Below are 15,494 nucleotides of genomic sequence, written 5' to 3' on the forward strand. Positions count from 1 at the left end.
TCACTGTAATCATGATTACCATCATCACCAATACCATCACTGCAATCAAGACTGTCAACACCATCACTAATACCATCTGTAATCATGATCATCATCATGTTCATCATCATCATCATCATCATCATCATCTCCACCAATACCAGCATCATCATCATCATCATCATTATGATCAACATCACATCACATTCCCACCTTTACTTTGCTTAAGAGCTGCAGTAGCCTGACTGATCATCTTCAGAGTTTGCTTTCTTGACTTGTTTGTATATTTTTCCTTTACAAATTAAAAGACTTTTTGTTCCAGTTTAGGTTCTTTTTAATCCCCATCGGCCTCCCATGGTGTAAAAACTGTTCTCAGTTTTCTTTAAATGTTTCTTTACTGAAACAGTTACACAAAAAGCACAGGTTCTAAACTCCCAATTCATACTACATTAGTGTTTATAAGAAAAAGAGATGATTAACCTTTTCAAAGTTTGTTGTTGTTTTGCAGAAAGTAAAAGCATTCATGACTTGTTTTTGTCATTTTTGATCTTTCAACAAACAGATTAATGTCAGAAGTGCAGAGTCAAACCTGTTGATACAAAATTTAAATCTAATGTAAATACACTGCTCAAAAAAAGGGAACACTCAAATAACACATCCTAGATCTGAATGAATGAAATATTCTCATTGAATACTTTGTTCTGTACAAAGTTGAATGTGCTGACAACAAAATCACACAAAAATCATCAATGGAAATCAAATTTATTAACCAATGGAGGCCTGGATTTGGAGTCACATACAAAATTAAAGTGGAAAAACACACTACAGGCTGATTCCAAAATGTGGCTCAGTATTGTGTGTGGCCTCCACATACCTGTATGAGCTCCCTACAACGCCTGGGCATGCTCCTGATGAGGTGGCGGATGGTCTCCTGAGGGATCTCCTCCCAGACCTGGACTAAAGCATCCGCCAACTCCTGGACAGTCTGTGGTGCAACGTGGCGTTGGTGGATGGAGCGAGACATGATGTCCCAGACATGCTCAATCCTATTCAGGTCTGGGGAACGGGCGGGCTAGTCCAGAGCTTCAATGCCTTCATCTTGCAGGAACTGCTGACACACTCCAGCCACATGAGGTCTATCATTGTCCTGCATTAGGAGGAACCCAGGGCCAACCGCACCAGCATATGGTCTCACAAGGGGTCTGAGGATCTCATCTCGGTACCTAATGGCAGTCAGGCTACCTCTGGCGAGCACATGGAGGGCTGTGCGGCCCTCCAAAGAAAGGCCACCCCACACCATTACTGACCCACTGCCAAACCAGTCATGCTGAAGGATGTTGCAGGCAGCAGATCGCTCTCCACGGTGTCTCCAGACTCTGTCACGTCTGTCACATGTGCTCAGTGTGAACCTGCTTTCATCTGTGAAGAGCACAGGGCACCAGTAGTGAATTTGCCAATCCTGGTGTTCTCTGGCAAATGCCAAGCTTCCTGCACGGTGTTGGGCTGTGAGCACAACCCATATCTGTGGACGTCGGGCCCTCATACCATCCTCATGGAGTCGGTTTCTAACCGTTTGTGCAGACACATGCACATTTGTGGCCTGCTGGAGGTCATTTTGCAGGGCTCTGGCAGTGCTCCTCCTGTTCCTCCTTGCACAAAGGCGGAGGTAGCAGTCCTGCTGCTGGGTTGTTGCCCTCCTACGGCCTCCTCCACGTCTCCTGGTGTACTGGCCTGTCTCCTGGTAGCGCCTCCAGCCTCTGGACACTCCGCTGACAGACACAGCAAACCTTTTTGCCACAGCTCGCATTGATGTGCCATCCTGGATGAGCTGCACTACCTGAGCCACTTGTGTGGGTTGTAGAGTCCGTCTCATGCTACCACGAGTGAAAGCACCACCAACATTCAAAAGTGACCAAAACATCAGCCAGAAAGCAGAAAGGTACTGAGAAGTGGTCTGTGGTCCCCACCTGCAGAACCACTCCTTTACTGAGTGTGTCTTGCTAATTGCCAGTAATTTCCACCTGTTGTTTATTCCATTTGCACAACAGCTGTGAAATTGATTGTCAATCAGTGTTGCTTCCTAAGTGGACAGTTTGATTTCACAGAAGTTTGATTTACTTGGAGTTATATTGTGTTGTTTAAGTGTTCCCTTTATTTTTTTGAGCAGTGTATAATTCCTCATATAATTTAACATTACTGTTATTAATTATGGAATAAAATAATGATGTCTATCAACAATAATAACTCTTACATGTGCAAATGTTAAAAAGTGCAAAGATATCAGCATACATAGATTAAGTTAAGCTGTATGTGTGCCTATTGAAACACATTGTGTACGTGAATATGTATACATCTGTTTTTCTTTGAGCCTGTCACTGAATGCAGTTCAGAGGACATTTTATATTAAAAAGTGAATTATTCTTCACTGGCTGCTCAGTTTCTCACATACAGAATGAACCAGTCCAGCAAGTCCAGCTCATTCCTGTCCTATAAGGTTTCACCTGTATGTGTAATTACAACAGAAAAGGAGCTGTTCTCTTCCTGAAGAACAGCAGCACAGCACCTTAAAGGGGGAAACTCAAAACTTTCTGCATAATTAATGGTTAAGATGTAAACAGATTCATTCAGAGTGGTTTAGTGTGAAACTCTCTGCTCTAGAGAAACTTACAGAGTCAGAACTGTTCACAGTGGTGGTGATAGGAACCAGACATCCACCTCTAAAAGCTCCCTCACAGAAAGTTCCTACATGAAATGGTTATGAATTCACTGACACACTGTTGTATGATAGTTTTGAGAAGATTTTGGCCCTAAACTTCATTCATGGTGGAGGGATACATAATATGCAAGGCGATGTGAGGCAAAATAGTCCCTAAAGAAAACGTACTATTCCAGATTTTCCACTGTTTTCTATCATCAACATTCCATATAAAATCTCAGGAGATTTGTGTAGGTTCACTGGTGGTTTTGCATGGTAAATAAAACGGCTATGTTTGTGTTGTAGTCATGGCGATGTCTGGTTCCTGTCACCACCACTGTAAAGGCATCTAAACCATTCCACACCAAACCACTCTGAATGACTATTTACATCTCACACACTGAATAATAATTATAATAATAATTACTTATTAACAATATTTATTTAATAGTATATATTATTTAATATATTATATAATATTTAATAGTAACAGTAACAGAACTAATAGTATATTAGTTTTCTATTTTAGTTTTAATGTAAGTCAATGGAACCAGACGTCTTTCCAAGTCATTTTGGGCCGTTTCTGTCAGCCACTTCATCATATAATTCACACACAGTGTAAAGAGCAACAGGTATTTTCCAATAATGATAAAAACTTAAAAATACAATAACAAGGTATATAATAGTATTTTAACGCAATTTCATATGATCATATTACAGCATAATATTTAGCAGTATATTGCCTATACACACATAAACAATGGTTCTTCAAGGGTTCTTTAGTTAAGACAGAGGCCCACATTCACAAAACCTTGTGAGTCATTGTATAAGACATGAATCTGATCCTAAATCATCACTTCTATAAACACTCAAAGAACCTTTTGCCTTAATTAACGGTCCACTGCATGGTGAAATGGTCCTTCCGATTGATGTATTGCATGTGGTTCTATGTAAAAATGGTTCTGAAAATGGTTCTGTATAGTAAAAAGGGTTCTGCTGTTGTTACGATGTCAAGCTTGCAACAAGAACCCTTTTTGGTGCTATTTAGAACCATATGCATCACATTCTTCATCAGTATGGAGAATTTAACCGTGAAATTCATGCTGAAATACAAGCCCATTTCCAAAAAGTTGTGCAAAATGTAAATTAAACAAAATACAGTGACGTGCAAAACCATTTAAACCCTATATTTCATTGATCAAATCAATAACATTTCAACATTTGATATGTTGTCTTTGTACTATTTAAAAATAAACATAAGGTTTAAATGACGTCATTGATTTTTTTTTTTTTTACATTTTGCACAGCATCCCAACTGGGACCAGGTTGGAAATGGGGCTGTAGATTCCAAACACTAAAATGTATTGCCATATTAATCGTAGAAACATTGCCATATTAAACCCAAAGATATATTGCCATATTAACCAAATATATTTACAAATAAATATATTTTTAAAATGTAGGGGTGAAATGTTACACGTAGAAATATGCCATACAAAATAAATGCATTTATTAAACACATTTGAAAGTTTATGAAAACAGCCGAAATGTATAAATACTTTAAATGTATGAGTTTCCGCTGTTTGTGAGCTGTTGAACTGTTTTCATTGTTTCTCGATGGGCCAGTTTTAGTTTAATGGCTACACTGGCCGAAAAGCACAAGCGGTTTTATTTCCCACCCATTTTCGGTCAAACCCTGCCTCCCCTGTTGGGATTGGCTAGTAATAGACCATTCCTGCGTATGATTGGCTGATAGTTTCTCTGTCCTTTTGGGCTCGCATATCTACTCTCCCATTGGTGGAGTGCTTCTGAGCCAAAGTGGGCGGGGCTAGTCGGAAAACAGGTGGGAAACAGGGAAGGAGGGACTTCCTGCTTTCCTTCAGGTCCGCTGTTGGATAGCAGGCGCAACTGCAGTTTTGGGTGACACGTAAACTGAAAAAGTAAAGTTGGTGACGGCAGTTTAGGCCTCCACACAGCAACAATGATCTCGAGATCCTTATTTCAGTGCAGCAAGTGAGCGCGGAGGTGGACTCACGCGAGGAGCCTCGTGTTCTGAGCTTCTGCAGCTTTTGGGATCTTTTAGAAGAGGTAAAATCTGGTGAACCCTCCAGGCAGAAGAGAGACCAGGACTCTATGGGAGTCGTTATGGGAATGGACATCTCATGCATGCCAGGGCTGATTTCCACCAAGTCTCTTTGAAAAGTCCTGGGTTTATGAGCGCAACGAGTTATTCTGACTACTTTAGAAGCCAGGAGGGAAGGTTGGGTGGAGGTTTTGCCAGCAGCAGCAGTCTGGGCCAGGCCACCATGGCCAACGGGGTTTGCTCCAGGAGGCAGAGGAAGATCCTGCAGTCGCTCCTGCTGCTCACCCTGGTCTGTGGGGGGCTGTACGGGGCTATGGTGGCTTATGAGACCCACAAACAGCTGAAGAGGACCGAGGCCATGGCCCTGAAGTACCAGCAGCACCAGGAGGCTCTTTCAGCCCAGCTACAAGGTGGGTCTGCTCTCTGGAATGCTAGAAAGCTCCGTTTCCAGCTGTTAAGACGGAGAAAGGCTGCTTTGGCTTGTTTTTGGCCCATTAAAGGTGAAGCAAGTTTATTAATGGAACACAATTCACACACAAAGGCGGTTCAGTCTGCTTTACATGAAAAGGAGGAATGAAGAAAATGTGCTTAAGAATGAAGAACAATTAAAGATACATGTCTTAAAAAAATGTGAATAAAAGAAAGTACAAAGGACATAGAGTGGAATAAAAACACAACTGAATTAAAGAGAAATGTTCTAGAGCTGGATTAGAACCACTACATTTGGGCTTCATGTAATGAAGCAGTTTGTTCCAGTTGTAGCAGTAAACACTGCTTGTTTAGTTTGGACTCTGGGCTCGATTAGCTGACCTGGATCCATGGATCTAAGAGACCTACTCACTTTATATTCTTTAAACGGGTCACAGATGCATTCTGGGCCAGTGATTGTAGACTGGTATCTGTGGAAGGCCATGAGGTAGTTTTCATTTTCTGGATTGTTGTCTTGAGATAACAAGTTAACTATCTTGTCATCTAACGGTGACAAAGTTGTTATTTTGTTATAACGAGTTAGTTATCCTGGGATGTCAAGATGACAAAGTTGCTATCTTAATGCAACAAGTTAGCTATCTTGTGATTTCAAGATAACAAAGGATATATTTTGTTTTAACAAGTTAATTATCCTGTGATGTCAAGATCACAAGGTTGTTACCTTGAGATCACAAGTTAAGTATCTTGTGATCTCAAGATAACAGCATTGCTGTCTTATAATCAGTTAGCTATCTGGTGATTTCGAGAAAAAAGTTGTTATTTTGTTTTAACAAGTTAATTATCCTGTGATGTCAAAATAACAAAGTTGTCATCTTGAGATAATAAGTTAACTCTTGTGATCTCAAGATAACAAAGTGGTTGTCTTAATATAACAAGTTAGCTATCTTTTGATTTCAAGATAACAAAGATGCTATCTTGAGATAAAAAGTTAGCTATCTTGTGATTTCAAGATAGCAGCAATGTTATCTTAAGGTAATGAGTTAATTATCTTGTGATCTCAAGATAACTATTCAGATAATTACAGCAGCAGCTCATGGCCTCTCTGGACTTCTGTAAGTAGCAGCTCTTTAAACTGTGTTCTGTCACTAACTGGAAGCTGGTGTGGAGATTTTAGGCTGCAGTAATGAGCTCTGAACTGCTTCTAGTTAAACCTTTAGCAACGGCCTGAATGAGCTGCAGCTGTTTAACTGACTGAGACGTCCGGTTAAGAGACCATTACAGTCGTCCACCCCGCTGGAGATAAAAGCATGGATGAGCTGGCTCTCTTAGGGACACCGGCCCTTGCTTCTGGCTGTATCTTAAAGATGTATATATATGCATACATACATATTTTGCTGTTGTCGGAAGAAAACCTCATATCTCCATTTTTGACATTTTAATAGTTTACTTTTTATAGTTTTAGTTTTTGATATAATTCGAAAATGACTGTTGTCTTTTATATTGTATGTAAATGTCAGGAAGAATGGACTAAAAGAAATGACCCAAAAGGACTTGGAAAAAAATCTGTTTCCATTGATTTACATTAAATGTAAAGTAGGTTTTTTCCTTCTCCTGTAAAGTTACCATTTTGGAGATACGAGGATTTGTTCTGACCACAGAAAGATATATTTTGGGAAAGTAAATGACTGTTTACATTTCAGCCTCTGAATTCTGCAACTTTTTTGCAACCATTATGCAACCAAGACATTTACTTTCAGTTTCAAGTTTCAAAACATACCGTTCATTGTCATGTCCACACAGTCCTTGGGAACTAAGCTGCAAAAAAGCTCATTTTGAACTGAAAGTTTTTGTGATGTCACGAAAACCGACACATATATATAAACAAACTATTCAGTTTAGCTCCGCCCACTCACGCTGAAGTTATACAGAACAGAACACATATTACACTCCTGTATATGTATATGTATACAGGGTGAGTCAAAAGTCACAGGACAGGTTTTATTTTTTATTTTATTATCTTTTATCTCAGGGGTCATCTCAAACAAATTGTGTATGCTGAGAAAATCTGCAACAAACACCACCTTCAGCACTGCATTGTGGAAGCTTGTGACAGCATAAAAAGTAAAATAAAACAGTGTCCTGTGACTTTTGAGTTACCCTGTATATTTTTACATATAAAATATAAATAATAAAAACCTTGTATCTCCACAATGGTAACTTTACAGGAGAAGGAAAAAAACATACTTTACTTTTAATGTAAGTCAATGGAACCAGAATTTTGGGTGGTTTCTTTTGGTCACGAAATATACACACGATGTAAAAGGCAACAGGCATTTTCAAATCATGATAAACTGAAAAATGAAAAATTGTCCCAACAACAGCGATATATATATATATATATATATATATATATATACACACACACACACACACACACACACACACACACACACACACACACACACACACACTCACTGGCCACTTTATTAGGTGTTCAATTGCTTGTTAAAACAAATAGCTAATCAGCCAATCACATGGCTGCAACTCAATGCATTTAGGCATGTAGAGGTGGTCAAGGCAACTTGCTGAAGTGCAGACCGAGCATCAGAATGGGGGAAGAAAGGGGATTTATGTGACTTTGAACGTGGCATGGTTGTTGGTGCCAGACGGGCTGGTCTGAGTATTTCAGAAACTGCTGATCTACTGGGATTTTCACACAAAACCATCTCTAGGGTTTACAGAGAATGGTCCAAAAAAGAGAAAATATCCAGTGAGTGGCAGTTGTGTGGACGGAAAGGCCTTGTTGATGTGAGAGGTCAGAGGAGAATGGGCAGACTGGTTCGAGGTGATAGAAAGACAACAGTACTATATGTATTTTTATAGTTTTGGAAAGTATATTATTAAAGTACAGTGAACCATTTCTCATCACAACACTCTGAATAACTGTTTACATTTCAGCCTCTGATTAGTATAACTTCTTTTTAAAAATTCCCCTTTAAAGACAGCCTTTTGTGTTTTTTCCACCTACAAGACCTTCTGCTGCCTGTGGCAAAACTAAGGTACCCCCTTACCTTTCCTTTAACTGGCGCCCTCTCTCTGCACTGTGTTAGCTGGTACAGAGGCCTCATTCCTGTGGTTCGTCAGGCTCCGTGTCCTGTTCTTGATTTTACTGCACACACACTTTTCCCTTCCTTCACTACGGAGGCTTCTCTCACCTGAGCTAACAGAGCCGAGCTCCTGAGAAACGACAGCAGAGGATCAGAGCCGTGTAAGACCTGCGCGTTTATTATGGTTCGTGGCTGCTCTGTGTTCTCTGCTAAGGTGCCTTCACTGAGATACGATGCGCTCGTTCAATTCAGCTAATTTCATTTCAACTTTATTTTGATTTTACCAGAACATGCATAATGAAAAGCAAGACAGTACGAAAAAGTGCGGGACAGAACTGTGTAGACACCACAGTGTGTCCAAATGTTTTGTATTTCTCTGACAAACCAACATGTCGAGACTTTCTCCCACTGAGTAGAAAAGATTAAGATTCCTTATCAGCCTATGTCGCTGTACTGGTTAGCATGAGCTAATCTGAGGAGGCAGCCTTTAAGATTAAGAGTCCCTTATTAGTCCCACAACTCGGAAATTTCACCTCCACATTTAACCCATCAGTACAGAGAAACACCACATACACACTAATAAACACACACTAGGGGCAGTGAGCACACTTGCCCGGGGCAGTGGGCAGCCCTGTCCACAGTGCCCGGGGAGCATGTGGGGGTTAGGTGTCTTGCTCAAGGACACCTCAGTCATGTTCTGTCAACTCAGAGGATCGAACCAGTGACCTTCCAGTCACAGGTCTGGTTCCCAAACCTCCAGCCCACGACTGCCCCTGTCTTGGCAGTATATTGACAATATTGACATGGCATAATATTGACAAAACACCCCAAACCAAGCTTTTATCATTAAGCCTGTTCTCCTCATCTTCTCTTTTTCTTTTCTGTTTTTCAGCTCCAGATTCGTACGTTCAATTCTGAGACATGATTAAGCGTCAAGTTACTTCTGATTAATTTAACTCATCAACAGGAGGTTTACAAGCTCCTTGCCATTAAGTAAAATTGCTGTCATTAAAGGGGATCTCCACCAACTTTTCAAAATTTCTGCATAATTAACTGGTTAAGATGGAAAGAAAGTCATTCAGAGCAGTTTGGTGTGAAACGCTCTGTTTTAGAGAAACTTACCAAGTCAGAACTGTTCACAGTGGTGGTGATAGGAACCAGATGTCCACCTCTAAAAGTTCCCTCACAGAAAGTTCCTACATGAAATGGTTATGAATTCACTACCTGATGTCTGAGACGCTGTTTTGTGATAGTTTTAAGAAGATTTTGGCCTTAAAATCTGCTCATGGTGGAGGGATACATGATATGCAGGACGTTGTGATGCAAAATAGTCCCAAAAGCAAAGCTTATTATTTTAGATTTTCCACTGTTTCCATCGTCAACATTCAAAAGACTCGTGTAGGTTCACTGGTGGTTTGGATGGTAAATAAAATGTCTATATCTGTGTTGTAGTCATGGCGACGCCTGGTTCCTATCACCACCACTGTAATGACATCTGAACCATTTCACACCAAAACTCTCTGAATCTCTCTGTGATAAATGAATAAAATAAGATAATGGCATAATAAGCTGCCACCATCGAATCAGTAAATGATTGTTACTTGTAGTTATTTGTACACTGATGGTTCCTCAGGGGTTCCTCGGTAAAGGCAATGGTTCTAGATAGAAACACTCAAAGAACAATTTGTAAGCTTAAATGATTCATGGTCAGATGTTTCTTCAGATTGATGGAGAATGTGTTGAGCATGGTTCTATATATAAATGGTTCTGAAAATGGTTCTATATAGCACCAGAAGGGGTTCTGCTATTGTTACAATTTCAAGCTTGTCACATTATAATAACCCTTTTTGCTGCTATTTAGAACCATATGGATCCAAAGAGGGCGGCACGGTGGCATGGTGGGTAGCGCTGTCGCCTCACAGCGAGGAGGGCCTGGGTTCGATTCCCCGGCCGGGCGGCCAGGGTCCTCTCTGTGTGGAGTTTGCATGTTCTCCCCGTGTCTGCGTGGGTTTCCTCCGGGTTCTCCGGTTTCCTCCCACAGTCCAAAGACATGCAGTCAGGCCAATTGGACATGCTAAATTGCCTCTAGGTGTGAGTGTGTGAGTGACTGTCTGTGTCTGTCTGTCTGCCCTGCGATGGACTGGCGACCTGTCCAGGGTGTATCCTGCCTTTCGCCCGAAGACTGCTGGGATAGGCTCCAGCATCCCCCCGCGACCCTGACGGAGAAGCGGCTTAGAAAATGGATGGATGGATGGATGGATCCAAAGAACCATTTAAGCACTTGTGGTTCTATCCAGAACTCATGGTCCTAGACAGAACCGCTGCCTTTACTAAAGAACCCTTTTAGGTGTGCATAGTCAGTTATTTCTGGGTGAGGATGTGTTGTACTGTGTAGGTACTGTTTGGAGTCTATAGCGCTGTGGTAAACGATAAACTGTACTTCGTCCCTCTTAGAAACTTTGTTTATGTGAGTGGAATGAAAAAGCTGAAGCTGAAGTTGTAGTTAAAAATGTGGTATCAGAACCGCCAGGAAACACTGTCCTGTAAGAGTGAGCAGCATCTATACTTGAAAACATTTTCACATACAGTACTGTGTAAAAGCCTTAGGCACCTGAACACATAGTATAAAACCATTTATCCTGGCCAGAAGTGTGTTTGTGCCAGTAAAAACACAACATGTCATTCGAATAAATGCAAACAAGCATAAATACAGTAAAAAAAAAAACAAAAAAAACAAGAATTTCTTATTTTTACAGAGTAGTTGATATCTTGTGAGCTAGTTTGAATTTGAATCCCATGCATTTGAAATACCTCATTTCCAAAAAAAAAGTTGGGACACTGTGCAAAATGTAAATAAAAACAAAATACATTGACATGCAAATCATTTAAACCCTATATTTAATTGAAAATAGTATAAAGACAATAAATCAAATTGTGAAACATTTTATTGTTTTTTGAAAAATATATGCCCAATTTGACTTTGTCGCCAACTACATATTTTTTTCAAATACAGTGCAGTCGATGCTGAAATACATTCCAAACACAAAATTTTAATTCAGAATATATTGCCATATAAACCAAATATATTTTAGCATACAATTTTTTAAAAATTATACACACAGCAATATAACATGCAAAAATAAATATATATAAATGTATTTATTAAATCCATTTGAAAAAGTATGAAAATATCCAGAATCCTGTCTGATGCTCTTCACTGTCTGATACCTTGAGAAATGAATTTGTGTTCTAGTATCTGCACTTCAAATCTGATCAAATGATCCTTTAACATGACAGAAGTGAGTGTTGTAGGTGTTGATACTCTGTGAAAATGCAGTTATGATCTGATATCTTGTTTATTTGAAGTACATTGTGTGTGAGAGTCTCACTGCAGATGCACGTGGTTAATGTAAAGTCAGTACCATTGATTTAGTTCAGGAATGTTTAGTTATACCTGTAATATTTGTTACTGTGCTTTCTTAAGGAGAGAACAGTAAGTGGTTGAACAAACATACTCACATACACTATATTGCCAAAAGTATTCGCTCGTCTGGCTTCACACGCATATGAAATTGAGTGACATCCCATTCTTAATCCATAGGGTTTAATATGATGTTGGCCCACCCTTTGTAGCTATAACAGGTTCAACTCTTCTGGGAGGGCTTTCCACAAGGGTTAGGAGTGTGTTTATGGGAATCTTTGACTGTTCTTCCAGAAGCGCATTTGTGAGTTCAGACACTGATGTTGGACGAGAAGGCCTGGTTCACAGTCTCTGCTCTAATTCAACCCAAAGGTGTTCTATCGAGTTGAGGTCAGGACTCTGTGCAGGCCAGTCAAGTTCTTCCACACTCGCTCAACCATGTCTTTACAGACCTTGCTTTGTGCACTGGTGCGCAGTCATGTTGGAACAGGAAGAGGCCATCCCCAAACTGTTCCCACAAAGATGGGAGCATGAAATTGTCCAAAATCTCTTAGTGCTGAAGCATTAAGAGTTCCTTTCACTGGAACTAAGGGGCCGAGCCCAACTCCTGAAACACAACCCCACACCATGATTCCCCTCCACCAAACTTTACACTCGGCACAATGCAGTCAGAAAAGTACTGTTCTTCTGGCAACCGCCAAACACAGACTCGTCCATTGGATTCCCAGACGGAGAAGCGTGATTCATCACTCCAGAGAACACATCTCCACTGCTCTAGAGTCCAGTGGTGGTGCTTTACACCACTGCATTCCACGCTTTTCATTGCGCTTGGTGATGCAAGGCTTGGAGCTGCAAGGCCATGGAAACCCATTCCATGAAGCTCTCTACGCTGTTCTTGAGCTTATCAGTACACTGGAATTCACTGAGCTCCTGAGAGCGACCCATTCTTTCACAAATGTTTGTAGAAGCAGTCTGCAGGCCTAAGGGCTTGGTTATATACACTTGTGACTTTTGGAACACCTGAGTTTAGTGGTTTGGATGTGTGAGTGAATACTTTTACTAATATAGTGTATGTAAAATAATTACTTATTCTATTAATATTATTTGCTTTACATCTAATATTTATGCTTAAAACACTTATTGCCCAGATAAACTGCTTGTAAATACAATTTACAAGACTTTTCTTCTACGGAGTACTGTTTGTGTCTGTGTGCCACAAGATTTAGTTTTTCTGCGGGTTGTGAACAAGTTGAGATGAAAAAATGCCCATTTATGAAAACTATTAAAAACAAATGTTTAATTTTAATTCAACATTTGCATTGCACTTCAGACGAATTTGAATGGCTTAGTTTATATAATAATAGTTTAATTATGCAGAAATTTCAAAAACAGATGGTGGAATTGCGCTTTAAAGTCAGATAGCGTGGTGGTGGAGGTTTTACACTGAACAAAGCTGCAGCACTGCATAATAATATTCTAAACATAATGTTAAACCTTCAGCCTCTGGGTTGTTGAAGAATAGAGATGTTGAGAAATGGAAATTAACATAGTTTGTTATTGATGTATGTGTTTTATTTTCTCTCCAGATGAAGCCAATGAGGAAAAGCGAGCCATTGAAAATCGAGTTGTGTCTATATTTGGTTTCAGGGAAGTGGATTTTAATTAGGAGAAGAATGCCAGTTCTTTGATCCCACATCTAAGCAGGTCACCTGATCCAGGGTGATGGAATTTGGCCAGACTTAGGAGCCTTGCTGTTAATGTCTGCAATTGGGCAATGTTTAATTTTAGTTTTTAACTTCATTGCTTTATTCCAGTCATGCTGATCAGAACTTTGTGACCTTCCAGCTGTTGCCAAATGAGGAAACCGTGTCAGTTTCCTGCTGTGGCTTCAGAAACGCTGCGCCATTTTGCATTTTGGTTTACATGCTTACTGAACTCCTCACTCTTCTTATCTATTTAAATGTTGCCATGTGGTCAAATGGGAGATGGTGTGAAACTAGCGCCTGTTATTGTGGTATTACATCACAGTTTGTCATAACACACTTTTCTAAGCATAGAAACCTCTAACAGCAGGCTTCATTACAAAGAGAGTAGAAATTAAATGTGACATTTCTTGTGGAGTCCCACAGGGTTCAGTTATAGGGCCTTTAAATGTTATGTCTAGGTGATGTCATTAGGAAGCATATTGATTTTCACAGTTATACTGATGACATGCAATTATACATTTCCATTCCTTCTGATGATCAAGAGTCCACTGACAGGCTTATTACATGTGTATCAGATATTTCTCAGTGGATGTCACAAAATTTCCTACAAGAAAAAACTGAAAAACTGATCCTTGGTACTAAAACTTAGAGCTGCTTTATGAGAGTCTTGTTTCTTTTTCTTCTTATATCAAACCTGAATTAGTAAACATGTTGTGATCTTAGACTCTGTTTTGTCCAGCATGTAAACACGGCCACCAAGGTAGCTTTTCATCCTGTGAGAAAATCACCAAAGTTCAGCCTTTTCTCTCTCAGAGGGACGCAGAGAAACTTGTCGCTGTGTTTGTTCAGCAGAGTTGATCACTGTAATGATCTCCTTACTGGAGAAAACGGTCCATCCTCTAGAACCCATAAAGAACGCAGCAGCATGGATCCTCACAGCACCGACACAGAGCTCATATCACCCCGTTTACACACTGCACTGAGCGTCTGGATCTGCTAGAGAGAGTTTAAAGCTCTGCTGCTGGTTTTTAAAGCTCTAAATGACCTTAAAGCTCCTGAATGTCTGCCTGTTTATGATCTCAGATCTGCAGATTCTGACCTTCTGCGAAAACCTTCAGTAAAACACAGAAAGCGTGGAGAGGCTCTTTCAGTTATTCTGCTTCTGAACTGTGGAGCTCAGTTCAGCTTTTATTAGATGGTCAAGCTCAGAGCTCACTTTTAATAAACATCTGAAAGCGCAGCTCTTTGTCTTTATTAAAACTCTATTTCTTCAATTTTAATTGAATACTCACCATTTCTCCTGTTACCGTTAAGCTTTGTGACCTAGACATAACTTCATCACTCTAGAAATAAAGCTATTATTATTATTATTATTATTACAGTACAAGTCATTGTAGATGTACATTTATCACCTATAAATGCATTAACCTTAAAACAGCACACATGCAGATCTAAATTTAGCATTTTAGAAGGAACAGTGCCTCTTTATGCTGGTCTGTCTATATTGTGAGGCTCTTTTGTTTGCAGTTGTGTATATACTTTGAATATGTTTGCATTCCTAGCATTATGCTCATGTAGTTTTCATTTGTGATCTCACATGCAGTTTAGGGCCTGAGGGATATGATGTTGACAGAGATTGTGGATATCAGTAATCAAAGAGATTGGATATTCTAATCAGTGACCAAATAGATAGTAATATTAATTCTCTTACAAAGGATCGGCCTTAGTCTGTCTGCATAGGAGATTCTGGGTTCACAGACAGGCCTGTGTACCTACTGACCCAGTGATGACAGGGGCAAGTTGAAAGGTAAAGCAGGCTGGTAAAAACCTGTTGTAACCAGTTTTAGCAGTGAACTCAACATGCAATGGTCAAATTGATGGATGAAGAGATGTACCTATTACAGAATGAGCTAATATCAAAATTTGAGAAGTAAGGCGGGGGGTTATCAAACCGCCCCAGATAAATGGTCTATAACCTGTTGTTTGGAGCACTGCTTGCACAGTTGTGTAACGTGGAGCGAGGTAGCGGACACATGTGCGGAGGTAAGCGACTTTTATTGAGGGCAAATCCAAA

General features: G+C 40.0%; 1 protein-coding gene across 3 annotated transcripts in view; it reads left to right on the forward strand.

Moving 5' to 3' along the window:
• The first annotated feature begins 4,568 nt into the window (after positions 1–4,568).
• Positions 4,569–15,494, forward strand: part of golim4a (golgi integral membrane protein 4a) — a 44,160-nt gene continuing 33,234 nt past the window's right edge. For all 3 annotated transcript variants that reach the window (XM_037539788.1, XM_037539789.1, XM_037539790.1), the window contains exon 1: positions 4,569–5,167. In XM_037539788.1, coding sequence (XP_037395685.1) covers positions 4,837–5,167 — 331 coding nt within the window. In that variant the 5' untranslated portion in view covers positions 4,569–4,836. The remainder of the gene's footprint in view (positions 5,168–15,494) is intronic.

The sequence above is a fragment of the Pygocentrus nattereri genome, chromosome 7 (genome assembly GCF_015220715.1).
Source record: "Pygocentrus nattereri isolate fPygNat1 chromosome 7, fPygNat1.pri, whole genome shotgun sequence".
In the NCBI taxonomy this organism is placed as follows: Eukaryota; Metazoa; Chordata; class Actinopteri; order Characiformes; family Serrasalmidae; genus Pygocentrus; species Pygocentrus nattereri.